Source organism: Kwoniella shandongensis, chromosome 14 (genome assembly GCF_008629635.2).
Source record: "Kwoniella shandongensis chromosome 14, complete sequence".
NCBI classification, from domain to species: Eukaryota; Fungi; Basidiomycota; class Tremellomycetes; order Tremellales; family Cryptococcaceae; genus Kwoniella; species Kwoniella shandongensis.
This window is the reverse complement of record NC_089300.1, coordinates 90,719-116,814: the sequence shown is the minus strand read 5'-3', so window position 1 is coordinate 116,814 and position 26,096 is coordinate 90,719. Positions and strand designations below refer to the sequence as shown.

The window sequence follows — 26,096 nt, the reverse complement described above, 5'->3', positions numbered from 1 at the left end:
TCGTCAACCTGACTGCTATAGTACGCAAATGCCGTGAATGTGGAAAATGAGACAGAAATGAAGCGACCTCTCGGCCTTGTACTGTATGTATATTGTCCGTTTCCTCCAGAACGCAGAATCACCACCTTCAAAAGTCCTTTCCACATGCACCAGCTTCCTCATGTTGACAAAGTGGCTGACCCATCCCCAGACGTACGTAAGGGCAATGAGCTATAACACCCAATTGAGTCCCTCGATCAAATTCCTGATCGCCTCGTCGACCTAATCCCTCAATGGCACTGGACTCTTACTCGGACTTGGGGTCAACAGTCCGCCCATCCCCAAGCCCACATGCTTCCTCTGATTCCCACCTCCACTCCCAGCTGACAGACTCGCACTCCTCTGCCTCTCTCTCACCGCCTCTTCTCTCATCTTCCTCATCTCTTCGATCTGCTCGGGGGTGTGGGCGAGACTAGCGAAGATCGGTTCGGAAATGACCATCGCCCGTCCTCTCTCTCGTTCTCGCTCTCGCTCTGAAGGGTCAGACTCGCCATCACCGTTCGAGGATGCCGAGGCTAGAGTGCCGCTCACACTTGCACTGAGCGAGGAGGTCTGCTCGTTATCCGTTTCAAGGTCCGGTACATTCTCGATGTCGAGATTATCGCTACCATCCTTGGTGTCGAGATGGGATGAAGCGGTCTGACCATCTTCGGTCGAATAGTACACGTTCCCGTTCGCACCGTCGTGCAGGACTCGTAAGCCTCCGTTCACCCTTGAGACAGGACTGGGACTAGCGGGATGCCCATTGTTCGTTGGGTCGATTCCGTTCTCCGTGCCATCCGCACCGTTGACTTGTTGAGTTCCATTCTCCTCCTCGATGATTTCCCCACTCGCTTCCTTCTCGTCCTTGACCTTTTTCTTCAACACAGTTGACTCGATACTAAATCTTCGCCTCTCCGCTAGGGATTGTCGAGATCCGTTCGCCTCTTCTGATCCGGCAGGTGGAAGAACTACAGCTCCAATGGGCAAAGTGCTTGAGCCGATATCCATTCCATACAGACCACCTCCGCTCAAGATACCAGGAGTCAACGGACCAGCAAGATTCGAAACCTCGGTATCGTTCGAACCTAGGGAACCAGGGTGAAGCCCGTTGATCATCCCGCTTGATCGCCGGAACGGATTTGGCGATGCTGAATGAGACTGACCATGCGAATGCGAATGATATGCTGCAGAATGGAGCATTGGTGACGGGTACCCGCCCGGACTGGGATACGGCATGAATACTCCTCCCATCGGCGTGTTTCGTCCGGGACTCGGAGCATAAGGGCTCATCGGCATCATGGGCATGGGACTGTTCTGAGGGAATTGTAGAGGGAGCGGTGAAGGCGGCGGTGGGATTGACGCGCCATGCTCTCGCAGGGCTATCTCGAAAGATGCTAGGCGTTGGATCGCCGAGGTGTACATCTGATGCAGCTGTGCCAGTCGTGATTGCATCTATTGTGTCGTTTTCGATATGACATCAGCACGATCTCGCTTGATTGACAAGAGGATACAGTCACTTACATCTTGCTCTCGCCGTCTCGCTTCGTTGTCAGATTTCTGAGTGATCCTTTTCATCTTGTCCAGATCCGCCCTCAATCTATCCTCGATCAGTCTAGCCCGCGTCGCGTCCTCCCTAGCTTTCGCCTCCTCAGCCTTGGCCAGCCCGATTTCCCCTCGCAGCGCCTCTATGGTATCATCCCTCTGTTCCACGATATCTCGCAATTGTTGCGTAGTGAGATCGAGGCGTGTCGTGATACTCGATATGCGTTGATGTCGAGGACGAGTGACGGTTGTTGGCAGTGGCTGGGACGATAGCGGCGGAAGCACTGAGGGGTCCGGCGAGATGTCGGGAGATGTCGCGAGACCAGGATCCACCGAGCTGCGACGTCCATCATTCAAGGAGCTATGATCGGATAGCCCTTTGTCTGCACCGGACTGCGAGGTGCCAGCTCCGCTTTTTCCTTTCCGCTTCTTCTTCTTGCCTCCTGCAGGAGTCTGCACAGGTAAGTATCCGTCTTCCGGTATGATCGAGAACCCATCCAGCTTGGTCTTGATCTGAGCAGCTGTGTCACCGAGGGTCGCCTCTGCACCTTCGTTTGAGCTGGCATACTCGACCTTCTCATTCAACTTTGATGGTCCGGCTGTGGGCGAGCCCGGGAGCGGCACCCCCCCCGGTGAGATTGGAGGGGTAGATGAGTCAACTATGACTCGTGCAGATTGCGATTGACAAACATCAGCATCGCTTGACAACTCGTTCGCATCTTTCGACACTCGTATGGGAACGGGGTTCAAACGTTGTTTGGAGAACGCAGGAGACGGTGAGTGCGATGACCTTCTCTGTTGGATAGGAGAAGTGGCGTCGTTTCTAGGAGGAGCTGGGGAGGACTCGATCGAGCTTGCAGTCAACGATTCGGTGTTTGCTGGAGGTCGAAGCAAAGAGCCTTTCCTCTTCTTCACCTCTTTTCTCTTTTCCCTCCCCCTTTCTCTAGCACCTTGTTTGCCAAGCCCCCCGTCATCCCTCTCCAGCTCATCATCGTCCCCTCCTCTACCCTTCTCCTTTTCGTTGTTCTTTTCCTTCTCCATCTCCATCAATTCCCTCTCCCTCACTCTACTAAGAGCTTCTCTCCTTCTTCGTCGCCACTGATCGATCGGCTCGCGGACGAAAAAGTAAATCGCACCGAGGACTAGCACGACCGTGCATACTAGCAATTGGCCTTGCCATGAGGCGATGAAAGTGAACGTGGAGTGGGACAGAAGGACATGGGAGGAGGCTGATGAGGGGTTGGAGGAGAAACGAGCAGAGCGTGGATTGGGATGTGCCCGTCGTGGTGGGGCGTTGTTCGACATGGTAATGTGACTCTGTTGATGCGAATAATGAGACAGACGGACAAAGAGAACGACTTTAAACGACGCTGCTGTTGGTGTTGATCGACATGGGGTTGTGTTGGATTGATCAAGACAGTCGGATGAGCGGATGACTGTATAAAGCTTGATCGTCAGCAGGCATGTCCCGATGGAGAGCGCGAAGAGCAGATGGTCGGGTATATCATATCACCCCAAGCAATGAGGGACGGGACGAAAGGCCAACTTGCTCTCAATCTAAAAACGATCGAGAGGGAGATGAGAAAGGAAGAGGAGTCACTATGATCCACATGTCCAGGGGAAATTGAGTCATGGAAAGAGGTCAAAGGGCGATGCCTTTCCTCTTGTACTTGGCAGGGTTGGCACGAGTGTGTGTGCGTATTTACGAGTCTGGATGTAAGCGATGATCTTACTCACCTAGATGTGTACAATGGAGCTTGATCGACCAATGCGTTGTTGAGTGATATTGATCCTCACTCTATAACACGATGATCGGAGCAACGAGGAAAGAATGATCAATAAACGTTGGTGCGTTTTCGGCGTCTCGGGGGTTTGACGAACGAATGAATGAATGTAATGCGATGCAATGCTTATGAGTGATGCAGTCGTCGATAGCTATCAAGATGATAAGACTATCCTTTTGGGTTCCCGAGAAGATGTGAAGATGGAGTAAGAAGAGGTGAAACACCAAGAACACAAGCAACTGAAGTGGTCGGGCGGTGTAAAGATGGGATGTATGCGGTTTGTGCTCAAGTGAAGTGGTGGATGAATTAGAGTTGGTTGTAATGAGGTAGGTAGGACCCGGTCGGTAACGGAACGCCGTTTATGCCGTACCTTACTCTACTTAATTCCTGCTTTATTGCTATTGCTGTGTGGAGAGTAGTACTCTACTAGTACTCCTCAAGTGGAGAGTACGTTGATATCGATGTATGATGCGATTGTAGACGAGGTGATGCCCTCCTGTACTTGGCAATTCTCATGCTATAGACAGTCTTTGTCTCTATATGACACACGGTGCACTAGTGCTCTGAGTGAGACCCGGACTCGTCGATCCCTCTCCCTGTACATCCTAATGGTTCATTTTGCCACGTCAGTCCAACCACCGTCTTGGTCTGTCTCGCACTTGATTCAGGTTGCGTTGTACCTGTTATCATGGTGACGTGAAGTATCAGATACCAGTAGCAGTGCTGGTCGGTTCTGCTTGGCCTGTAGGAGGTGATAGCAGCTCACAAATGTTTGAAGTGAAAACGTCTTTCGACTGTCGTCTCCAATCGACAGGTCCATTATACTCCTCTGCATCCTACTTCTCCTCCTCTCCCTCTTGCACACTCGTGAGCAGAGGTTGACTACCTATGCAGTACCGTTGTTGAGACTGAGACCCAGATTGGGCCCTGCCGTCATGCGCTGAAGAACGGTGAAAAGAGACACCGACATATCGCACATGGGAGGGATACAGTGTTGTTTGATTCTAATTGACCCCACGTCTCCGCACCTTGATATGCATATAGTCTGCCTAACCAGCCTAGTCCATATCCTAGAAATTCAAGCAGTATACCAATCCTGAATGCATTGGAGCAACAGCACCACTCGAACGGACGGACAATACGGCTGTCTATGTTACGTAAACACAATGGGGAGCTCTTGCTGCTACAGAACCTTGCTCGAGGCAGGCCTAGGGACCGGAACGCACGACGCACGTGCGATGATTATGATCCAACGAGATCTTTCACCCCCGTTATCGTCATAACCTTTTTCACCATTCACGCATTCGTTCATTAGACTTTCAACACCTTCTTTCACCCAACAGACAGAACAAACAACCTTCACATATCCACATTGCAATATCATCATCTGCGTACTTCACCTTCTCCGTCATCGTATATAACCAACAATGTCAACTCAACCTCTTCTGCAAAGAACGGCCAAGAAGGTGCGGGACTTGGCGTCTGCTTGTTTTTGGATAATCGATATGACTTTTGCTGACCTTTTCTTCTCCACTCTCCTCACCCATACGCTCCACATTGACACTCAACGATCGAACAAACGTCTATGAACTGTCCTGGCATATCAATCACGATGATCGTACGCACACTTCGGCTATCTCATCGCCAACACAGCGCATTGCCCTTCCCGTCCGAGTAGAACCTAAAGTATTCTTCGCAAACGAGTGAGTCGAGGCCACCTTACCTGTTTTCTTCTTCTTTTTTCGGACTCATAAAAGTCTATGCTGATCACCTCACTGCTCTTCGCACTACTCGCTCCTCTCTCTTCCCTTCTTAACCATGTCCCATGCGATGCGATACAATTATTAGACGAACGTTCCTCTCATGGCTTCATTTCGCTGTAGTCCTCGGTGGATTGGCGGTAGGACTTCTCAACTTTGGTGACAAGGTGGGTTTGCCGTTTTTCTGTGACTATCTACATACCGCCCTCGCTCGGCGTCAATATACGCTTGACGTCGCTTCCCTCACTATCCCTGGCGGTCGACTTCCCAGGAGGCGGACATTTACTCCCAAAGAATATTAACTGATTCCCCTCCACGATTCATAGGTTGGCAAGATCTCAGCTGCTATGTACACCATCATCGGTGAGTTATGATTGCTAAGGACTATTTTGTCGATGATAATCCAACGCTAATTCGTCTCTCTCGCGCCTCTCTCCTCTGTATCGTCGATTTATTCCCTGTGATGTAATTCGGCCCACAGCTATGGCGGTCATGATATACGCATTGGTGGTCTATCAAATGCGAGCTCGAGCGATTCGATTAAGGACCGGTGCGCCATATGATGATCGACTTGGACCTGTGAGTTGTCTCGAATCCCGCCACTCGGCCTAGGCGATCTGAGTCACCTTGATGCGGGGGCCGTTGTGCTGTCAAACGTGTCATGAATGCTGATTCTTTGCTTACGTTACAGTCTATCCTCTGTATTTGCTTGTTGGGTGAGTTGAGATGATGCGAAGTCGTGGCACATTCGCTGATCTAAGATACAGCCGCGATTGTGACCAACTTCATTCTTAAAGCGGTCTACGAGTAAAGCGATAGATGCCACGGGTAGCGAAAGGGAGAGTGGGTAGGGATGGCCATTTGTGAACTTGGGCGAGAGGCGATTGCGGTCACACACATGAGATTGCGTGAGCTGGACAGCAACATACCGTTTTAAATTTGCGACAAGCATAGTGGAGGCGATACCCAGTAGATTGGAGACTGAGGATGGGGTTCTCAAGTTTTCCGTCTGTATGCATGGTCTTGTATAATCAAGTGTTTGGTTGTAAAGAAACCGGGAATGGTCATTGTCGCCCTTATTAACCAGACCGTCCAAGTCAAGTGAAGGAAATCGTTGACGTTGTACTCCATAACACGGTCGCCACGCACGTAGCCGGAAGCCGTTTACCAGGGTTTTGAAGTATACCTTGTCGTGCTGTGCTTTACATGATTCTTGAGTAAGATAACGGGACTCGAAAGTAGAGTGCATCACCAGTGGACGAATATGGTGAAGCGGAGTTGTCCCTTTTACTCCGAATGCCATATGTCACGAGTACTCACTCGCACCCACTAGCTCGCACAGTCACCCAATTACTCACCCGCTAGTCGTTGCGTTTGACATCCTATTTCCTTGATCTTCTTCAATCTCTATTCTGCACACTTCTTCTCTCTTTTCTACTGAACGAATAACGAACTTTATCATGTCTTGGCAAGGTATGTACCGTTTCTCCTCATCTCTTCTCCACTCAATCAGCGATACGATCCACCTAGCAACGACTTCCTTCCGCTGCTTCCATCCATGTGACCCGTTTGCCACCGAGTCCAGTCTCACCACCTCACTCCGAATACGTCCATGAGCTGATCTTATTCGTGACGTGTGACAGCTTACGTCGACGATCACCTCGTGGCCACTGGAAAGGTCTCAAAAGCTGCTATCCTCGGTAAACAGGGTGGTGTCTGGGCCGCTTCAAGCGGATACAACGTGAGTTGGATGATTCCTCTTCTTTGCTCTTCCCTTGGTCTCTATACCGCTGTGCCTGCTCCGCTGCGCTCTTCTTCTCATTCCGAGTTGCGGTGCTGATTGTAATGGTTTCGAATTAGCTCTCGCAATCTGAGCAAGATGCTGTTGTGAGGACATACTTCACACAGCCCGATTCCATTCGAGGTGGGTTGTATCCTACCATGCGTACGATTGAGCTCTCAAGCTAATTACTTAATACTCTAATTTCTCCTATGTCCTTTCGATACCACTCAACTCCTCTGCACATCGGCCGGCAATTTGTCTGAACCCATTACGCTCGTCTCGCCCCACTCCCCTTTGACAACTGTCAACTCCTCGACGATCGATTCCTGCCCCACAGCGAGCGGTATCATCCTTAACGGCTTCAAGTTCATGTGCATCCAAGCCAACCCTGACGAAGTGATCGGACGAAAAGGCGTAAGTCGAGCGTGCCTATTCAGAGAGAAGGACCTGTCAACGATATAGAGGAGGATGTAGGCTGATGTGATTTTTCGTCATCGCAGGAACGAGGAGTTTTCATCTTCCCTACGAACCAGGCTATCCTTATTGCTGAGGTGAGTGTTGCCCCTCAGTACTGCTTCTTCCTTGCACCACTGTCCAGTCTTCAACCGCTTGTGTCACACTGCGGTTCTTCTACGCTGTCACCGGTCAAACCATATGCTGATAATACATCGCGTTCTCCAGTACGATGCCCCTACGAGCGCGGGTGAGGCCAACATCGTTGCTGCCAAACTTGCCGACTACCTCAAGAGCGTCAACTACTAGGTGTGGAACGGCAATTTCGACTGGACCCGACAGTCGGTGGAACACACGTGGAGGGACAGTGCTAGATGACGTGACGTGATGTGATGGACAGTCGCGATGTGAAGTAGTAATGATGCGACCGTTCTTTATGGAAGCGTACAGATTGATCATGACGGGTCGTTATGTGCATCACATTGTCAGCTGTACAAGGAAGACTGAAGTCTCAATATCGAATAGAGGATGTGTCCTAAGTGACTTTCTGCTTCTTGACCTTTGTCGACTTGTCCTTGGCGTCCTTTACACTCTTTCCCTCTTGTCCTTTTACTGCTGAGTCAGACTTCCCTTCTCCTTTTTGCTGAGCAGCTAACAACCGTCTAGCCTTTCGATTCAATCCTCCCTCTCCATCTCCCGACTTGCTAGCTTCCTGCCCAGCACCAGTAATATTATTTTGTTCAAGCAACAATCTTGCCTTGTGCTCTTTTCGCTCCTTCCTACTCATCGATTTCCCCTCCTTCTTCGCTCCTTCCTGTGTTACTCTTGTTTCCTTGGTACTGGCACTCGGTGCAGAAGGGATAGGACCTTCCTCCAGCTCGTCTAGGATCTGCTCGACAATCTCTCGCGGGTCTGAGCCGGGTGGAGGAGGATGAGCAGTGATGTGTGTTGAGAATCGTTTCGAAGCACGTTTGTGAGCCTGAAGCGGGACAACTCAGATCAGCCACGATCTTGCAATCACAAGCAGTCCAGGCTACAAAGAGGGATAATCTGGCTTTGCTGCACTTACCTTACTCTCCAGATGATCTTTCAACATCCCATCATTCTTCAACAGCTTCCCTGGACAGAAGACACATCGTTGTATTTCTCCAGAGGTGTATATTGGGTCTTCAAGAGTCTCTTCCACCGTTCTCGAGAAATCTACAATATCAGACGTCAGTCTGATGGTCCGATCCGGATTACGAAGTGCGAGTATGAGCAGGCGACGGACTGACATACCATCTGATATATCACTTGCGTCCGATACTGAAACGGATCGTTTCCGTTTTCCGCCCACACTTCCCTCTTCATCGCCGTCGTCGTCAGAAGATCCTTCATCAAAGTCTTCGGCGTCCGAGTCGAGTTCTATTGCGGAGCAAATCAAGGGGTCAGTAAACTGAGTTACATAGTCTAATACATCAAGGAAGGCTGATCCGACATACCTCCATCGACATCTTCATCCTCTTCGTCGCCTTCCTCCTCGCTGCCTTCATCATCATCATCGTCATCAGATACTGACCCCGCCCCTTCGTCGTCCGAGCCGGACTCTGAATCCGACTCATCACTCCATTCTTCTCCACTACCACTTGCGCTCCCCTCTCCCATCTCTCTCATCTTCGATTTAAGAGCTGTGATTCCCGTCTCATCTTCCCATTCTCGTTTTTTCAGTCTTTTCTCGGTGATCTTGTAGAGCGGCATGTTGGTGGACTGCTTGGACTAGCGATATAAATGCTGATGATAGTGCTGTTGACTAGTTGGATTGAATGCATATGTCTACTTTACACACTTCAATATGGGCTGCAGTGTCACTGTTGTGGACGAGGAAATTTCAGGTGGAGGTTGAACGGTTCCAAAATCAAACGAGGGGATCGATTAAAGTATCATTCTCTCAATGCTGTGAACCGTACCGTGCACCATACGTAATCCGCAACCACCTGCTTCCCGTCGGAGCTTGCTATCACAGCCTCTTTTCGGACTGCTGCAGACCGCGGCGCATGGTCTTCCCCAGACTTTCCCATAGACATGAACAGCTAGCCGTACTATATTCGTATGCTCCAACTGGGAAAGAGCCTGCAAGCTTCGCTCAGTGTCCACTTGCATGGCTGCGAAAATCCACTCTTCCGCGCCACATGAATTGTACCAAGAAGTACCAAAATCATGACGTCTTGTTCTTTGTTCTTGTTCTTTTGTCCCGGCATGAGATGGAATCAGGTGATACGCAGCACCCCCTCTCAGCACTTCTTGTTCTCTTACAGGCTTTCCGAAGTGAGAGGCAATGGAGCCAAGCTCAACTTGGCTTTCAAAACCCCCCGCCCCCCTAATTCGGAGATAAATACCGGCTCTCGCTCTGTCTCCTGCAACACACTGAACAATGGATGCGGTGCCTGATTTTCGTAATGACGCATGAGGCGCTGCGGTTCAAAAGTCTGTTTCTGGGTCTAAATGTTGATGCGATGCAACAGCTGGTCATGGCTGTGCGATGGGACATCTAAGTTAGTAGTGGGTGGCAATTCTGCTATATATAGAGGGGATGGATGTCGCACCTATAAGAACAGAGTATCATACTTGCAACATTGCTTTGTGATCTACTGAAGCATCGTTTTGACAGACGGACACTTTGTGGGTGAGTCAAGGAATGTCTCTTGGTAGATCTGTTGCTTGTCTCGTCTCGTCTTGTTGCTCATCACATTCATCCACTCTCGCAGCTCTGTGTACATATACATCCCTCCCTACAAGACACCGATCGAAGCTCCACCTAACTTTCCCAACGACTCACAATGGCACTGGGTCCCATACATTGCGGCTCATTCTTGCTCTTAGCAGCTACCGTCCTCCTTCTCGTATCAACAAGTGAGTGGCGTGACTCATCTTATAATTCAAATCCCGTCTGAATCCCTTTGATATCATTACCTACCGCCCTGCATTACATGGATTGCTCCGAGCTAACCTGTATTTCGCCCCGCCTTCGCAGTTTCAGCACCTGTCATTGATAACATATCATTCCTCAACATCACGCAAAACCGAGCCAAAGCGACTCTGGGCGTATTCGGTTACTGTTCCAACATCAACGTGAGTTGACCTGCTGGGCCCAGCAGAGGAATGAGTGACTGACATTGCACGTCACAGAGCAACAATCATGGCTGTACCCCCTCTCAGTTAGGCTACGACATCGCCAGTGTGTCTACCATCACTGGGTGGGACTACCAGAATGGGCATTTGGAGACTTTGACAAAGGCTTTGATCCTGCACCCTATCGCGACTGGTGAGTGACGAAAACTCCCTTCCACACCCTCCGACTCTCGTAACCTTCTCCTTGATATTCAATCACTCCTTGTTCCCTTCGACTTCAACACTCATCGGAATGTTCACATTTAATGCTGACTCTCTTATTCTCTCCTAGGCCTCGCATTCCTCTCCTTCCTCATCGCCTTGTGTTCTGATCGCCTCGGTTTCCTCTTCGCCTCTCTCATTGCCCTATTGGCATTCATCGTCTCCCTCGCCGCTCTAGTAATCGATTTCGTCCTCTTCGGAATCATCAAACACGAGATCAACGACAATACCTCTGCTCAAGCATCGTTCGGTACTGCCATCTGGCTCACTCTGGCTGCTACTATCGTCTTGTTCTTCTCGACGTTCGTGGTTTGTTTCAGCTGTTGTACGAACCGAAGGAGAAGCAGGGATAGGGAATTGGGAGGAGGTTATGCTTCAGGAGGATACGTTGGCAATCAAGGTCCTGTGATGGGTCAGACTTATCCAACAACCACTACTAGGAAACAACATTTCTGGAACAGGAACAAGAACGTCTATTAAGTACGGAGTAAGGGAGGGACGTTACTAGTACCGTCTTATTTCATGATCGGATCGGAACCGAGAGAACATATACACGAGCTTCTATCCGTAGTCGGACTGTATTAGTAATGTAGCGCTTGACCCATGTAGCACTTTTGACATCCAGGGACGAGTTCTGCAAAAGTACACCCAAGGCGAATTACATTTCCAACGAAGCGCGCATGGCGGTTCAGTTGTCGGTTTGATCTATTGTCATAGGGTTTTTCAATTTGTGTGATCATGTCGTCCTCCCGCTTCGTTGTTGCGGTCAGAATTGTCGTTATGGAATACATACATCATGATAGATGACCCAAAAAGTCTTCTTTCCCGTCCTTCAACTCCATTACCGCGACCGCCCCGCCGGCGCACACCACTATATCCTCGACTGTCACGCTGAGAGCGACTGTGCGGACGATCTCTGGATCAGCGTAACACTGTCCATCTATCCATTAGGTTATTCTCCATCTAGCATTATCGCGAGGAACTCGTCCAGGTTGATCTCGCCATCTGCGTCGAGGTCAAATTCATCTATCATCGCTTGTCTAGGGGGCGTTGCAAAGATATGCCGGGTAATAGGTAACAGCGACATGAAGTATGAAAGGTTGGAAAGAGGAAGGCCGAGGTAAAGGAATAAGATGATATGAGAACAGACGAACCATCGTTGTCAGTACCGCACTTGATACCTTCTTTGCAATATAGCGATCACACTCACAGTTCCTCTTCTCCCAAATTCTCTCCAAGCTCACGAGCCACCCTTTTCAGATTTTTGAGCGATATCCGACCGGTATGATCGTCGTCGAATAGCTCGAATGCTCTGCGGAGCTCGTGTTCTGGATTTCTAGCGAGGATCTTTTCGGTCACTGGGGTGGAAGGGATGGAAGTCAGCATTATATACTATATCAGCGAGCTTATTTCAGTCCAGTCCTCTTAACACCATCATTCGCCCGTCCTTCTGACCTTGACCCTAATTTGCTCGCTGCTGTTGTCAAGCGAAACCCTTGATCAAACTCACTGATCCTCTCGAAGGCTCCGAAATCCATCAACCCATCCTCCCCACCTTGTTCCTTCAACAACTTCATCACCTCTCCCTTCTTCGCATCAAACCCTAATGCTCTCATCGCCACTTTTAGCTCGTGATAATCGATCGCACCATCTTTATCAACATCAAAGAGGTCGAACGCTTCTCTGATCTCGCCGCGTTGATCTTCTGTCAGTTGTCGCGAGGAGGGTTGTTGCGATGAGAGTGTGGAAGTAGGTTGCTGATTTAGGGGTCTTCTCGGTGGTTTTGGTGTTTTGGAAGCGTAGTGCGACATGGTGGTGAGGGTGATGAGGCGATGTCTGCAGTAGGTAGATTGAGATGTCGAGAAGACAATGATGGACCTTGAGACATTAACGCGTGAGTATCCATCCTCCATGTTCTTGCTTTGCATTCCGACGCGAAAGCAAGTTACGTAATATATCGTGTTTCATGTCAATCGTGTTGTGTGCCTCCACTTTTCGGTTACTTCCCGCGAATGACTTATTTCTTTTTCCTTCGCTTCCCTCGCTCCTAACCCTTGCCCTGGCAGAGAGAGAGTATCCCGTACCTCGTTTTCTCACACCTTGCTCTGCCATGGGGTATAGGGTCCTCGTATCACTACTCTCACATGATCTGCTCCTCGCTACTTCGTTCTTCTTCATCATTCACCACAACAAACATTTTCGACGCCGATAAGTTGTAGTTGACTTACACCTACTGCGCAGCAACGTCTACTGCACAATGTCACCGCCCACATCCGACTTTCTGCTCTCTCTCCGACGTCGTCATCTGCGTTCACAATCCACTTCGACTCTCCACACACCATGGGTCGAAGTCGGTCCATCACATCTATCTCCTGCCCCCAACCACAGTACGACATTCTTACCTTCCATGCATGAATACTACGACCAACCCAAACCTAGCGAAGATAGTCAACGGCGACCTTCTCGAACTTTCTTGAGGGTCACTTCAGAGTCTTCGACATTGACGAAATTCGGCATGTTCAAGAAGAAGTCTCTGGACAGCGAGCGTGATGCAACGTATTCGTCGGAAGAAGGTGGAAGGACGAAAGAGAAGGTAAAAACGCTTAAACGACGGAGTATGCAGTTGTTGAAGATGTCTTTCGGTGCGAGTGGGAGTGGAAAGGTGTCGGAGGATTCCACCACAGCGACAGGGAGTAATACAGATAACCCTGATGTGGGGAGCACAGAGACGCCAAAGCTGGTGAGCAACACTTCCTCTTCGAGTCGCTCTTCCAAGGCTGTTACTAAATGGATGTCGCAGCTACCACAGATTTCCCAGATTAATCCTCCTCGAACACCACCATCTCCACAATTGTCGACACCGTCACTCACCCCTTCCACTTTTCAACCATCCATACCTCTGCCTACCTTTCCTAATGCGCCCACCCTTTCGCACAACGTCTACGCTCCTCGTCATCACATGTCGTCACCATCCAAATCCACACCATCGCACCATATAGTTCAAAGTAGCGATTCCGAAAACACACCTACGTCCGATATGACCTACCCCGCTCTTCGAAGCAGCTCGTCCCACCTCTCACCAAGACAAGGTGTAATCCCTGACGGAGCACGAAACACACCTCTGAGCGTGCTCAACACAAACGTATCACCTCCATCGTCGACATCGGTAAACATCACGAAATATCGTTCGACTCGAAGAATACTGAAATATGAAACGCTTATCAACGATCCGTTACCTCCTCCGAACGGGGAACCGAGTCGGTATGCACTTCCCTTGAACACCTCTCAGTCCATCTTGCAACAATCAACAGACGGGACCGATACAGAAGACGTTGTAGCTCCTTCTGCTCGAGCGACCAATCATCGTGAATTAACTGATACTGAAGCTGGAGATCCCGTATTTGAAGCTTGTTCAGCTCTTGAAGCGTTATGGGAATACGGTTCCGACCACGGCGACGCAAGTGAGGAAGATCTATCCATAGACGTGGACGAATATCCCCTTCCACCATCACTAGACTCGTCGACGACCGAACCGCCTCCCAAGACTGGACCTATCGAAATCACGATTACCCGACCGACACATCGACATACCGATTCTGACGCAACTGCGAGCTATGCAATGGGTTCGGCTTTATCGAATGATACGTTGGCGAGTCTGGTAGAGGAGGTTACGACCACCGCATATAGGATACCGCTCAAATTCGAGAGGCCCAAAACGAGAAGAAAGTTGAGTGGTGAGTCCCGATAGTGTTGATCAAGTCAATATTTCGGCAACCGTATTGACCTCGATATATCCCAATCGTAGTCGACTCGCCATTCGTGTCGCTATACAGGGCTTCTAACCCTGCCGAGCTGGGGGAAGGCAACGAGATTGAGCCACATGAGGCATAAGCGTAAAGAACAGGAGGTGCGATTGGGCTTAAAAGGACAATGTTGAGGACTGTTTTCGTTTCGGTATCCTATTTTTTTCTTCATCACTTTGGTTGGGTCGCATGGTCGATTTTCACTTATACCAGCATATACATACACAAGTTCTTATAAACAACAACAACAGATCACGAATGTAGCCGGAATCGTGTCATGGTTGTCATGAGATCGCCGATTCGATTGCTTTTAGCTCGGTGATCACGTCAGTCAGCCTCGCATGTGCACTCCTTCTCTTTTTGGCTTAGTCCGCAATAACTTATGACACTTCTTCAAGTGCGTTTCTGGATTTTTGCTCAATCCCAGAGTGTTATCCAGAATCATCCTAGTTTTCCATCAACCCATCAAGTGTGAAAATGGGATGGTGTCACGGAAGATACACTAAAATTTACACACACACCCTCAGAGCACACACAGAGCACACACAAGCCACCGTCACCGCAAAGCTTTCGGTCAAGTCGATCAAACATTTTCGCTATTCCGATCAAATCCTGATACACGAGCGAAAAGAAGCAGGCGTCCCTCCCTGTAGTGATCCGAGCTGATTATAGCATCAAGTGACTCAAGAACCCGTTTCAGATCGATCTTTCACCAGATGCTCAAAGGTTCGCTGTAACTCAAGTCATGAATTTCGAAAGACAAACCTTTCACGCATTATCAATAGAAACAATCCGCATACCATGTCCGGCCACCACCGCTCGTTTGCAACTCTGAACACCAGAACGATATTATCCATGTCGACCAAAGCTTTTAAAAGTGAGCCACAGCTGGTCCTATCTGTCCCTTCCGAGTCCGTAAACAGTGAAAAGAAGTTGGTTGTTTCGCATGTGCAGAGCGTTACCACTGCTCCTACAGACACAGCGAATTCGAGAAAGACTTCTGCACAGAAACCACGCTACAGACGGCGATGCTGCGAGATAGATGATGATAATCGGGACGAAGAAGAATGGAATCGACAATTCGGTTTTACGAATAGATCGACATCGCGACCGTATGATATGGCAAAGCCAATACGATCATGACTACCAACAATGGTTCTTCAACAAATTGTTGCTCAAGAATCGCATATCGACGCTTCTACACGACTACGACAGGATGGGACGGCGCAGATCAGGCATTGAAGACATCTTGCCTTCACCCTCTCCACTATGATGCTCTGCTAATCATCGCTTACTTGTCTGCTTGACCCGTATCGTCCTCACATGGTAAGTTACCGGAAAATTTTACACTAATCATAGTGAATACGTTGAACCTTTCCGATCGTTAAGCGTATTGTTTCGGAAAGCGTGGCTCTTTGTGATTGTCACTTTATGGGGATATCAACGACTGTCAACTGATCTCAAGATTCTAAGGGATTGAACATCCATCACATATATCCTGCATGTATCTCAAGGGCTATCTGAGATGCAATCTCGACGAAAACGAATCATTACAGGAAGGCGACTCTCCTCTTTGTAGCAAAAAAAAGGTATATAATGCAGCGCAAATCACCGCTTTCATCCGCTTCTGCCCCCATCGCTTAGTCGGTTAAAGCGAAGGTCTCATATTCAGTTTATGAGTCTCGATCAAGAGATGCAATCCTTAGCCCTGAGTTCGATTCTCAGTGGGAGCACATCTTTTTGTATTTTTCGTGTGGTACTTTTCAATCGTCCATTATATGGATGACTTCGTTATATACGGGCCAGCTTGCCAATGTTTCGTGCAGGAGCAGATGGAGGAATGATTTACCATGCATTGAGTGAGAAGTATCGCGCGAGAAGCAATTCGATTGTTTTTTGCTCCATTCCTCCTCCGTGTTCGCTGGCAATGAGTCGCATCTGCTATTCTTGGTTTGAAACACAACTCATGTATGTTCATACCCATTAGATCTCATATGTATAGATGTAATCACACGTATATCTGTCTACAATCACACAAGAAACTCCCATCTAGTAATATACACTGGCAATACGATCACTCCTCTCGTGTGTTCTTGGTCTCTGTCCCACCTTCCGGAAGATCCTCTTCGTCTGGATAACGTGGTCTAGTGCTCTCAATATCGTCTGTGACACACCACTATATTAACTTCCGACATCATGCTGTCTGGCTTGTAGACTTGACTCACCTAAGAAAGAGAGATATGCCCATTCGACCGCCTCTGCTGCCCAGTAGAAATCACAGTGCTGTGTCGTCAAACGCAGTCAGCGGTGGTTTCCTGGCCATCATTCATCTCCTTCATTCAGTGCGAACTGGGTCGCAGCTCTGCCCTTTACGCTGAAAACGTTACGTTCGACTCACCTCACTCAAATCCAATTTAGTCACCTTGATAACCTTCACGTCTTTCTCCTTCTTCTCCATCCTCTCCAATAACGGTTCCGTCAACACCAGATAGTCCCTGCCGCCATAATAGATCGAAAGAGGTGGGAATCGGTCGTCGAACCATCTATCGAGACTGTCGTCAAGGGTACATTTACGATCGGCGAACCCGCCCTTGCCACACCACCAGAAGATTGAGGCGGATGAGACGGGCGTGGGGGTGAAGCGGAACATCTTGGTTTTGCGTCGGTGAAGCCTGGGGGAAACGAGCGAGGTCAGTATGAATAGTTCAAGTTCCGGTCTCCAAACAATAGGAATGACCGGGGCGAAAATGCAAATACAGGTCTAATTGTGCTCAAAGCCCACTCACCAGTTGGTATCAGTCCAACCAAACAAGAACGCAAACATTATATATCCTAATGCCGCGAACACTCTCGCGGGACAATAGTCATACGCCCATCTCATGAGCGGTATAAAGTCCAACACTCCGAAGAATCTCTTCCATTTCGACCACTCCATCTTGTTCAGGGCAGTGAAGGGGAAACCGGTTGTCAGTGGTCCCGCGTAGACTGCTGGAGCGAGAGCGATGAAGCAGGAGAGCTTTTTGCCGAGTGAAGGACACATGCCGAGTGAAAGGGAGATGAAGGCTAAACCGTTGCCTTGTGAATGACCGATGAACGCGATCTTCAAGGGAGTATGTCAGTCGTCGTACTAAAACTTTGGTAAACGTAGTAACGCACCTTGTCATATCCAGTTTCTCGACAGACGTGATCCACCATGGCAGGAAGGTCGTACATTGCCAGCTCTCTGATAGTCCAATCTTTGATCAGGTTGTTATGTCAGCGCATGTCGACGTTACGGCCGTTTCGCGACGAAAGGCAGTTGAGGAAGACGTACCCCAAAATCGAGGATCATTTCGGCTGAAATTCCTGTGACCCATATCAAACACTCCTCTTGTGTTCCCTAGGTAGACCTGATACCCTCCATTCTGAGCTAGCCAGAAGGCAAGTGATCGATCCTCAGAGGTGACGAAAGAGCCTGACGATTGGAACAAGCCGTGTAGGACAAGCACCGGGAATCCGCCTGAACGCAGAAATCATTCAGCTAGAGTCACCGTAATCCGGGGCCGGTGCACAACTCACCTCGTCCATCTGAGTGCGGTTGGGCGTCTGGGTCAATGACTCGGTGCATCCTGCGCGATATGGATCAGTTGAACGCTCACCCCACGAGCATGCCATATTTCAGACCGCTTGAGAATTGAGGGTTTCTAAACTCACTTGAGATAGTAACCGTCTTCCGTCTCAACAGTTTGATGCTCTATATCCATCCCGACCTGTTTTGCATAATCCGCGGGATCTTTACTGATCTTCTTCCCCTCCTTCTTCCAATATTCTTCCTTGTCCCAAGGGAAATTCTTCGGTCGATCTGGCCATACCCATCTCGGGAGACATCTCGCCGCTTCCGCCGTCAATGCCCATCCTACGACAAGAACGAGGAAGAAAGTGGAGAGGACAACTGAGATGAGTTGGTTGATGAAAAGGTTGATTTTGGATGAGATGGATAGTGGAGAAGGGGGAATAGGGGAGTAGGTGGAAAGAGAGGGTGGTGGAAATGTAGGACGGGTGAGATGTTGTGACGGGGTAGTCGAACGGTCGATAAAGATTCGTCGAAGGATACCACGGTTGGAGGAGGTCGAAGCGGCGGAGGAAGAACGTGAAAGTCCTGGTCGATCAGGATACTGTGGAGTGGGAGCTAGAAGGGGTGTGTTCTCCTCCCCAAGTCTACTCCTCGAGCCGGATGGACTGGAGAATCCATTCCCGTCCTCATCTATCTCGTACTCCGGTGTCCTGACTTCGCCTCCTCTTACTGCTCTGGCTTGCGCAGCGGCTGTCTGACTGTTTGGGAGGTTCATTGCCGCTCTTGCGGGGGCATCCATCAAAGTTGATGGAGGTGACCTGACGAGGTTGATTAGGGGTGGTGTAGGGGAAGAAGTTTGGATATCTGAACCAGGCTGAGGAGTGGGTCGCGTGGGATGTGGGTTCAAAGAGCTGGTCTGGCCCACACGAGCTTGATTGAGGTCGACGACGGGTGAAGGGGGATATCCTTCGTCTTCGTCACGTTTCTCACTGAGGTATTTTGATGGGATCAACGTCGCGTCGTTGGACAAAGGTGCACCGGCAACGGGCGAGAGTGCTAGTCTGATCTTCGTCGGGGAAGGAGGGGAGAGGATTGAGGTGGTCGCGTTGAGGATGTTGGTGGGTATGAAGGAGGTCATCTAACACACGTGCAGAGTGGTATCAGCTGGAGCTTTGGTAACCGATCACAGGGAAACAACCTAGTCCAGGGTTGGTTCAGGCGACTTACGTTGAGAAAGTCGTTGTTTATATGTGGTCGTTACGATCAACACGAGCTTGACGATGTATTATGAGGTTGTAAGTCGAATTTACACCCGTGCTCGTCGCACCACCCCCAATGGTATCTAGAGTGTTATGAAAGATAACAAAGTCGTTGATTCCTCTCGCTGCCTTTTCTCTCGTAAGATTGGGAGTTGAAAATCGCCAATCGCTGTTATCGCCTTTTTACCTCCGCTGTCTATTCTATTCCTATCCTCCTTCTACCGTCTATTTATCCTGGGTCGCCGAATGCTCGATGTTCTGGATAGCCAGTGTTAAAGATATAGAAGCTGTCGGTGTTGAGACCAGGCTGGCTTGGTGGAAGTCCCACGTGTGTCGAGACACGAATGTTGTCGCTTTGACCGGTAGTTCACAACCGGACCAAAATAGAATGAGGATCAAAATGGAGCGAGGTCGGTCGAAGTGAAAGGAATGTCCCACCTTCTATATGTACTCCTGTTCCTGCAAAAGAAAAGGCGCAAGATGTAGACGAGCTTGATGAGGATGCCGTTGAGAGATGAAGAGAAGATAAATGGAGTCTTGTCGATCTGTTTATACATTCTGCAATGAGAAAAAGTGTGGGAACCTAACCTATTCGCTCCCTGCTCAGGGATGCTGCCTCAAGATGATCTGGATTATAGCCTAACCCAACTGAATGGAATGACGTCTTGACTGGTGCTGCTTTGTTCCCGCTCGTGCTTGTTCTTGGCTGGATGTTTCTCACGAAACTACTATCGTTATCATGCATGCATGTTGACCATGATAATCATAGTCCATAGTCCACAGGCCATGTTACGATAACAGATCACAGGACGCGTGTGAAGCCAGGGTGAGGCTCATCCAGTCGATCAAGGGCTGAAATTATACCCGCTTCAGTCTTCCGACCAAGCAATGTTCATCCTGACTATTTCAAGCGAACAGATGTTGATCACCTTGCATGACTGGGCCTTCCTGGCTACACCGACACTTGCTTATCTCATGAGCACCTCTCGCACCCCTACTATGAATCGACTTGAAATCAATCATATTATTTTCATATCTATCCCTGCTTAGTTGCTGCGTGCCTTGTAAAACGTGGAATGACGTTTGAGTGATCAACCTGTTTTCGCCACCACAACCTCGTCACTAAAGTATCCAACTTTTTCCTACACTATCATGCTCGAGACAGAAGCATCCCCATCCACCTCTTATCTTGACATGTAATGACAGACATCTCACACCATACTATACCTGGCACATATACCCTTGCTCTGGAAACAGTTCCGGATCCGACCGCCCTACTGGAGATATCTACACACACCGAAGAGCTTGACAACGACGACTCCGCTTGGGAATCTTCATCCGAAACCGACCATCATCCAACTGCAATGGATGCCTCTTCTTCTACCGCTTCCATGCGGACACCGAAGAAAACTCCGAAGTCAACTGCTTCTGGCAGAGCTTCTCCTAGTACCGCATCAGCTACGTCTTCGTCCAAACGACCGATTTCATCACCTCGACGACGAGATCCAGCACGACGACGTGTAGTTATCCCAACATCTCCTCCACGGACTGCCAACACCACCGTCAAGACAGGACAAACCCAAAATGTAGCTCCTCGTCCGGCATTGGTGAACACGCTCAACATCCTCCTCACACCTCTACAACTCTTGATACTCCCACTACAAACGTTGTTCTCGCCGTTCCTATCCCATCTCGCCAACGCTCTTGTTTTGATATCTATTTTCAGCGCCGCTGTCTACTTCCTCCTTCCGCTCCTGCCCTCACTAATCTTCAAGATACTCGGCAAATCCCTTCGATTCCTTTCCAACGACTTCATCTCTCGAACGTTCAACAACCTTCCAGGAGATGGGGACATCACAATAGGGACGGAATTCCTTCTTCTGCCTGTTCGGACGCTGGCAACACCAGCATGTGCTCTCGCAGGTGTGGGATGTCAGCTCAGTCTTCTTTCCAGTGGACTCGTAGGGAACGGAACCACGGTCAAGGCCAGACCCTTTTGGAGATGGGCGAGTGAGAAGAAGGGAGACGAGGTGGATGTCGGACAGGTAGCAAGGGCTCTGACGAAGGAAGTGAGAGGTGCTAGGGATATATTCGATAGTGTGAGAATGTTGGGTGAAGGTGGCTTGGCGAATGGACTGGAGTATGTGAGGTGCGTATAGTGTTTGATATTCCGGGGCGTATGAGCAGGACTGACACGTTATGCAGAGTCTGGGAACTCGGAGTGGCCGTACTGACCGGGTCGAATTTGGAGGACAAGGCAATTGTGGGACAGCAGCTGATCGAGGTGAGTTTGGGTACGGCGACCAGACAAGAGAGATGCTGATAGCTGCTCCGGTGGATCAGCTTGGTGACCTCACGAGGGACCTTTCCGATGAAATTGTCAACATTGACTCGATGAGCGTCAACGCTTTCAGCTGGATGCAGTGGGAGGTGAGTACATGGGCGTGGCGTGTGCCATTTTGTTTTACTGCTTGGTAAATGCGCCATTTTCCGTGACTGACTCGTTGTCTTGCAGTTCTCCCGTCTTGTACAGCTCTTATCGCTACCTCCAGCCTCCCGACCGTCACCTGAGACCCTCTCACGCAAGCTTCATTCCCTTCTCCTTCGCCTCTCGTCAACACTCGACACTCTCCACCACCTCACCTCCACGTCTGTCCAACATGCCTCTCGGGCGTCTTCGCACGGCTCGACACTGTTGATGCACCTGCACACAACTCGTCACGAACTGGAACAAGAACGAGATCGATCGCCGATCTGGAAACGCGTAATTGACAAGTCTACCCATCTTGTTGTCGGTGGCGAACCCACCAAGACAGAGCTGATCCAACGAGATTTGAACCTTGCAAGAGATACGATCACGAACTTGGGAGACTTGCGATGGAGATTGGAAGACACGAGAGTCAAAGTCAAGACTTTCAGAGATCAGATAGGGATGTTCGATGCGTCGATGATGGGGTTCCATCTAGGCCAACAGTTGAGTGGTGATGAAGATGATGGGCTGGGACCGGAAGAGGAAGTGAGGATTTTGAGTAGTGTGGTGGAGGAGCTGGGGAAGGCGGTCGGAAGAGCGAAGGAGGGGAAACCGGTGGAAAGGGAGATGTTGGAGATTGGTCCGGGGGAGGAGTAGTGTCTCTGTGGGATTGGATTGTAGCATATATACTTGGATAGTAGGTCTTGCATGTCTATACAGGTTATGCTTCTTGTGATGCATGATCGCATGCATAATGATTTTATGAGTCATGTATCATCATTATCAGCTCTTACAGTCCTCCGAGGTTTCGAGGGAAAGTCGCCGAGATCCGAAAAAAAGGCGCGGTGTTGTGATGAATGGATCATATGGGTCAAAGGGTCAGTCGCCTTAGTCATACAACAGACAACCTTTGTTTTTCGAGTCAGTCAGTCAATCAGTCATCACACAATGACAAAAGATGTTAGCGATGTCGGAGATGATGCTCATGTATCTCAGCAATTGAGTTGTTCGAGGAATCCTATTCAACTTCCTTAGAAACGCACGGCAGGCCGAAACGCACGACGTTGAAACTCAGCTAGCCAGACCTAGTGTAACGAATTCAGTCAATCTGTCAGCTACTCAAGCACACACACACACGCACGCACAATGACTCTGCTCAGTCAAACAACCACAACGCCTTGTCCTGTCAAGATTGATGAGGAAGGAGTGCCATACCTCTCTATTCCCAATCATCCGGAATTGAGATTAACCCCATACCTCGAAACGGACGACGATGATCTGGTGAGTCATTCTTGTCGTGTGAGCGAAAGAAACTCCGGCATCAACCTCTACCCTGTTTCATGAGGTCATACGCGATGCGATACATATATAGAACGATGCGCTGATGTGTGTGGAGGCGCACAGATCAAGTTGTTCAACGATCCTGAGATTGGGAAATGGTCATGGCGTAGACCTTATCCGTGAGTTTATTCATCTACGACAGCGACAGCGACTACGTACAACACTCTCCATCCCCCTCTTCAATGACTGTACTAATCTCAGCTGAGGTCACTATTACTGTCCGACGCTGATGCACCGTTCCGATCCCCACCTCGCAGATACACCGTCGAGCATATGGATTTTGTCACTTCGGCTCTACCTCAACGACAAGCTCTCGTCAAACTCATCACAGAAACTTTACCGAACCCTGTCCCACTCACCAAGTTCGATTCGCGCTATTTCCCTTTTGGCGTACTGCGTCACGTCCCATCCGGTCGTCTCATAGGTGATATGTATGTCGGTCCGACCTCGTCATTCTCTCACTCCACCGTTGAGGTTGAGGAGGGAGGAACGCAGTTCGAGGACGGAGAAGTGTGGGAGATGGCATATAATGTGTCGAGTCAATGGCAGGGGAAAGGGGTGGGGAGCGCTATGATTAAAACTACTTTGGAATACTTGAAATGGCAAGGGGTGAAGAAGGTCAATGCGGTAAGTTGTTTCTAGCTTCCGCTTTCCCTACTCTCTCGTGTTGTGTTGTGTCTGTGATACTGCTGCGGTGGCTCTGTCACCTGTGCACTCCACCAGTGCTCTCCTCTGAGCTCGCCCAACGATAGGAAGCATCACATACAGCAGTACATCCACATGGCTCTTCTCGTCGCATCGTCGCAGTAGTGGTCATGACTGAAGGGCTGATCTCATTTCCAAACTTCGCAGACCGCCGAGGTGATCAACGCCCCTTCAGGAGGCGTACTTCGCAAGAACGGGTTCAAGCAAGTCAAAATCATTCAGCTCGTTTGGCCAGAGGAGAAAGGAGGGATGACGAAAGATTGTTATTCATTCGAACAGCTTTTGTAGGGCAATAGAGAGAGGAGCGGGAGTATTCATCTAGTCCAGCTGGTACTTGTAGTGAAGCGTAGTAGAAGGGATGTCTCACGGTCGACCCTTTGGAAGTAAGGTAGCCTGACAACTGGTCACGATGGTGTAAATAGACAACTAGACATCTGCTTAGAGTAGTATGCGAATTCATACAAAGAGCTCATGTACTTCGCACTGGACAATAATGTGATGAACTGATGTCCTTTTCCATCCAGATGGCAAAAGAGAAAATCATATGCACGACCCAAAATAGACGCGTCCGGTCGGATATGAGCGATGGCGTGCGTGCGTCTTTCTTACTCCACTCGAATGTGGAGGTTGACCAGCAAGCTGGTGGGTGATGAATGACTCCATGCGGTACACTTGAAACGACGGTGGTTATTATAGTACACCGACGAACGAACACTCGTTTTTCAGCGAACGAACTTGGATACACGGTCGGTCTATACGATACTCACCCAGCAACTCTGGACTAGCAGCGAACGTTGAACTCGTCGGCTTCCACCAAACTCATCGAAGTGATTACAACACATTTGTGTCGTCCTCCAGCTCGGAGGAGCCATTTAGCTAGACATGACGGTCTACGATCGGGACAACGGAGATGAGAGCCAATCCTGTCCTGTACTTCTGGACGAGGAGGGCGAGCCGTACATTCCTTTGAAGGGAGTCCCAGATTTCAGATTAACTCCATGGAGAGAGAGTGATATCGACGATCTCGTAAGTGTGCATTCACTATCTCTCTACCTTGATTTTTAACGACGTCGGAGTTCATATTGTGCATGTTAACGGTCGAACGACATGATCAAAGAATGGCACGCACTGCGTTCAGTTCTCAAGTCAACGTACTGACTTGCATGTTCCAGATCAATATCTCCAATAAACCCGAAGTTGAGAAATGGGCAGTATTTCGCGATATCCCGTGAGTGTGGTCCCCTTTGCAGACTAAAGTACCAAAACAACAGGACTGACCTGTCGACCATGCTTATGCTCTGATCTTTCGAAGCTACACCCACTCCTCTGCCCAGCGTGACATAATCACCCATCTGCCACTACATCGTACCTACCTCCAATCCCTCATTTCTGCCCTACCTACCCCCCTACCCCCTGTTTTACCCACCGGACGCAAATTCCCCCTGGGGGCTGTCCGTCAGACCTCCACCGGTAGGCTGGTAGGTTCAATCTCATTAGGAGAGAGTGTACATCAGCCTGGTAATTGGGAAGTATCGTACCAGTTGGATCCGGACTATCATGGTAAAGGGATAGGGAAGGGGATGATCAAAGCTGCTGTGGGGTTCGCTACGTGGGTAGGGGTGAAAAGGGTTCTTGCGGTGAGTACAAGGCGCAAACCTCCAACCGCCAGCTTGGGTCTTTCTGTCTGTCTGTCTGTCTGTCTGAGGTGTAATTACTCGTACGCTATATATACTGACACTGTTCGCCGGTGGCAGTTCTGCGAAAAGGCAAACCAAGCTTCGGCGGGGGCATTACGTTCTGCTGGTTTCAAACAGTTTATGGAGGTAGATATCCCTCTTCCGGAACATATGGGTGGGAGGGTCCGACCCGTTTTGTTCTTCGAGCATGTGGCGGAGTGAAACACTCGCCCTCGAGGACGAGGACGAGGACGCTGAGGACGAGGCAGGTGTTTTTGTTGGCTTACAGTAGACTAGAAATGGACTAGTCGTTACGTCGGTTCATGTAATAAAGACGAAGGATCTACAATCATCCACGTTTCTGTGTCGATAGTCTATTGGAGATCGTACATCGCTGTAACTCAGCTCATCGCCATACCAATACTTCGTCAACGCCATCCTATACATTCAGTGCACTGCACGGCATGGTATCTTATACGTATAGCATGATGGCGTATATACTGCCCGTAAGAATCTTATTATACAGTAATTATATGGATACAGACATAACCGTGACAGGGCAAGTCGGCGCACTTGA

The 26,096-nt window shown here is 49.4% G+C and overlaps 11 protein-coding genes across 11 annotated transcripts; 7 read left to right on the top strand and 4 right to left on the bottom strand.

Annotated features, from left to right (window-relative positions):
- Positions 1–261: 261 nt before the first annotated feature.
- On the bottom strand, positions 262–2,868 carry CI109_107130 (uncharacterized protein; the record flags this gene model as incomplete). Its single annotated transcript, XM_032003587.1, has 2 exons — positions 262–1,473; positions 1,543–2,868. 2 exons carry the CDS (start codon positions 2,866–2,868, stop codon positions 262–264), a joined length of 2,538 nt encoding a protein of 845 aa, XP_031862000.1.
- Positions 2,869–4,774: 1,906 nt separating this feature from the next.
- Positions 4,775–5,918, top strand: CI109_107129 (vacuolar transporter chaperone 1; the record flags this gene model as incomplete). The annotated part of the gene is made up of 7 exons (XM_032003586.2): positions 4,775–4,813; positions 5,001–5,050; positions 5,196–5,274; positions 5,434–5,470; positions 5,589–5,686; positions 5,799–5,823; positions 5,875–5,918. The coding sequence occupies 7 exons, from the start codon at positions 4,775–4,777 to the stop codon at positions 5,916–5,918; spliced, it is 372 nt and encodes a 123-aa protein (XP_031861999.2).
- A 649-nt stretch (positions 5,919–6,567) lies between these two features.
- On the top strand, positions 6,568–7,652 carry CI109_107128 (uncharacterized protein; the record flags this gene model as incomplete). Its single annotated transcript, XM_032003585.1, has 6 exons — positions 6,568–6,580; positions 6,751–6,848; positions 6,968–7,031; positions 7,228–7,304; positions 7,391–7,441; positions 7,572–7,652. The coding sequence occupies 6 exons, from the start codon at positions 6,568–6,570 to the stop codon at positions 7,650–7,652; spliced, it is 384 nt and encodes a 127-aa protein (XP_031861998.1).
- Positions 7,653–7,878: 226 nt separating this feature from the next.
- On the bottom strand, positions 7,879–9,080 carry CI109_107127 (uncharacterized protein; the record flags this gene model as incomplete). Its single annotated transcript, XM_032003584.1, has 4 exons — positions 7,879–8,322; positions 8,413–8,543; positions 8,622–8,747; positions 8,825–9,080. 4 exons carry the CDS (start codon positions 9,078–9,080, stop codon positions 7,879–7,881), a joined length of 957 nt encoding a protein of 318 aa, XP_031861997.1.
- A 1,079-nt stretch (positions 9,081–10,159) lies between these two features.
- On the top strand, positions 10,160–11,192 carry CI109_107126 (uncharacterized protein; the record flags this gene model as incomplete). Its single annotated transcript, XM_032003583.1, has 4 exons — positions 10,160–10,232; positions 10,354–10,451; positions 10,509–10,644; positions 10,783–11,192. 4 exons carry the CDS (start codon positions 10,160–10,162, stop codon positions 11,190–11,192), a joined length of 717 nt encoding a protein of 238 aa, XP_031861996.1.
- A 472-nt stretch (positions 11,193–11,664) lies between these two features.
- CI109_107125 (uncharacterized protein) lies at positions 11,665–12,523 on the bottom strand (the record flags this gene model as incomplete). Its single annotated transcript, XM_032003582.2, has 3 exons — positions 11,665–11,752; positions 11,923–12,070; positions 12,223–12,523. 3 exons carry the CDS (start codon positions 12,521–12,523, stop codon positions 11,665–11,667), a joined length of 537 nt encoding a protein of 178 aa, XP_031861995.2.
- A 299-nt stretch (positions 12,524–12,822) lies between these two features.
- Positions 12,823–14,603, top strand: CI109_107124 (uncharacterized protein; the record flags this gene model as incomplete). Its single annotated transcript, XM_032003581.2, has 3 exons — positions 12,823–12,878; positions 12,954–14,446; positions 14,518–14,603. 3 exons carry the CDS (start codon positions 12,823–12,825, stop codon positions 14,601–14,603), a joined length of 1,635 nt encoding a protein of 544 aa, XP_031861994.2.
- A 1,986-nt stretch (positions 14,604–16,589) lies between these two features.
- Positions 16,590–19,206, bottom strand: CI109_107123 (uncharacterized protein; the record flags this gene model as incomplete). The annotated part of the gene is made up of 8 exons (XM_032003580.1): positions 16,590–16,678; positions 16,741–16,798; positions 16,914–17,187; positions 17,302–17,615; positions 17,672–17,751; positions 17,829–18,014; positions 18,074–18,123; positions 18,209–19,206. The coding sequence occupies 8 exons, from the start codon at positions 19,204–19,206 to the stop codon at positions 16,590–16,592; spliced, it is 2,049 nt and encodes a 682-aa protein (XP_031861993.1).
- Positions 19,207–20,526: 1,320 nt separating this feature from the next.
- Positions 20,527–22,454, top strand: CI109_107122 (uncharacterized protein; the record flags this gene model as incomplete). Its single annotated transcript, XM_032003579.1, has 4 exons — positions 20,527–21,476; positions 21,533–21,611; positions 21,671–21,757; positions 21,843–22,454. The coding sequence occupies 4 exons, from the start codon at positions 20,527–20,529 to the stop codon at positions 22,452–22,454; spliced, it is 1,728 nt and encodes a 575-aa protein (XP_031861992.1).
- Positions 22,455–22,943: 489 nt separating this feature from the next.
- CI109_107121 (uncharacterized protein) lies at positions 22,944–24,131 on the top strand (the record flags this gene model as incomplete). Its single annotated transcript, XM_032003578.1, has 4 exons — positions 22,944–23,078; positions 23,202–23,257; positions 23,396–23,765; positions 23,991–24,131. The coding sequence occupies 4 exons, from the start codon at positions 22,944–22,946 to the stop codon at positions 24,129–24,131; spliced, it is 702 nt and encodes a 233-aa protein (XP_031861991.1).
- A 594-nt stretch (positions 24,132–24,725) lies between these two features.
- CI109_107120 (uncharacterized protein) lies at positions 24,726–25,741 on the top strand (the record flags this gene model as incomplete). The annotated part of the gene is made up of 4 exons (XM_032003577.1): positions 24,726–24,869; positions 25,016–25,071; positions 25,156–25,480; positions 25,598–25,741. The coding sequence occupies 4 exons, from the start codon at positions 24,726–24,728 to the stop codon at positions 25,739–25,741; spliced, it is 669 nt and encodes a 222-aa protein (XP_031861990.1).
- Between the last annotated feature and the right edge of the window lie 355 nt (positions 25,742–26,096).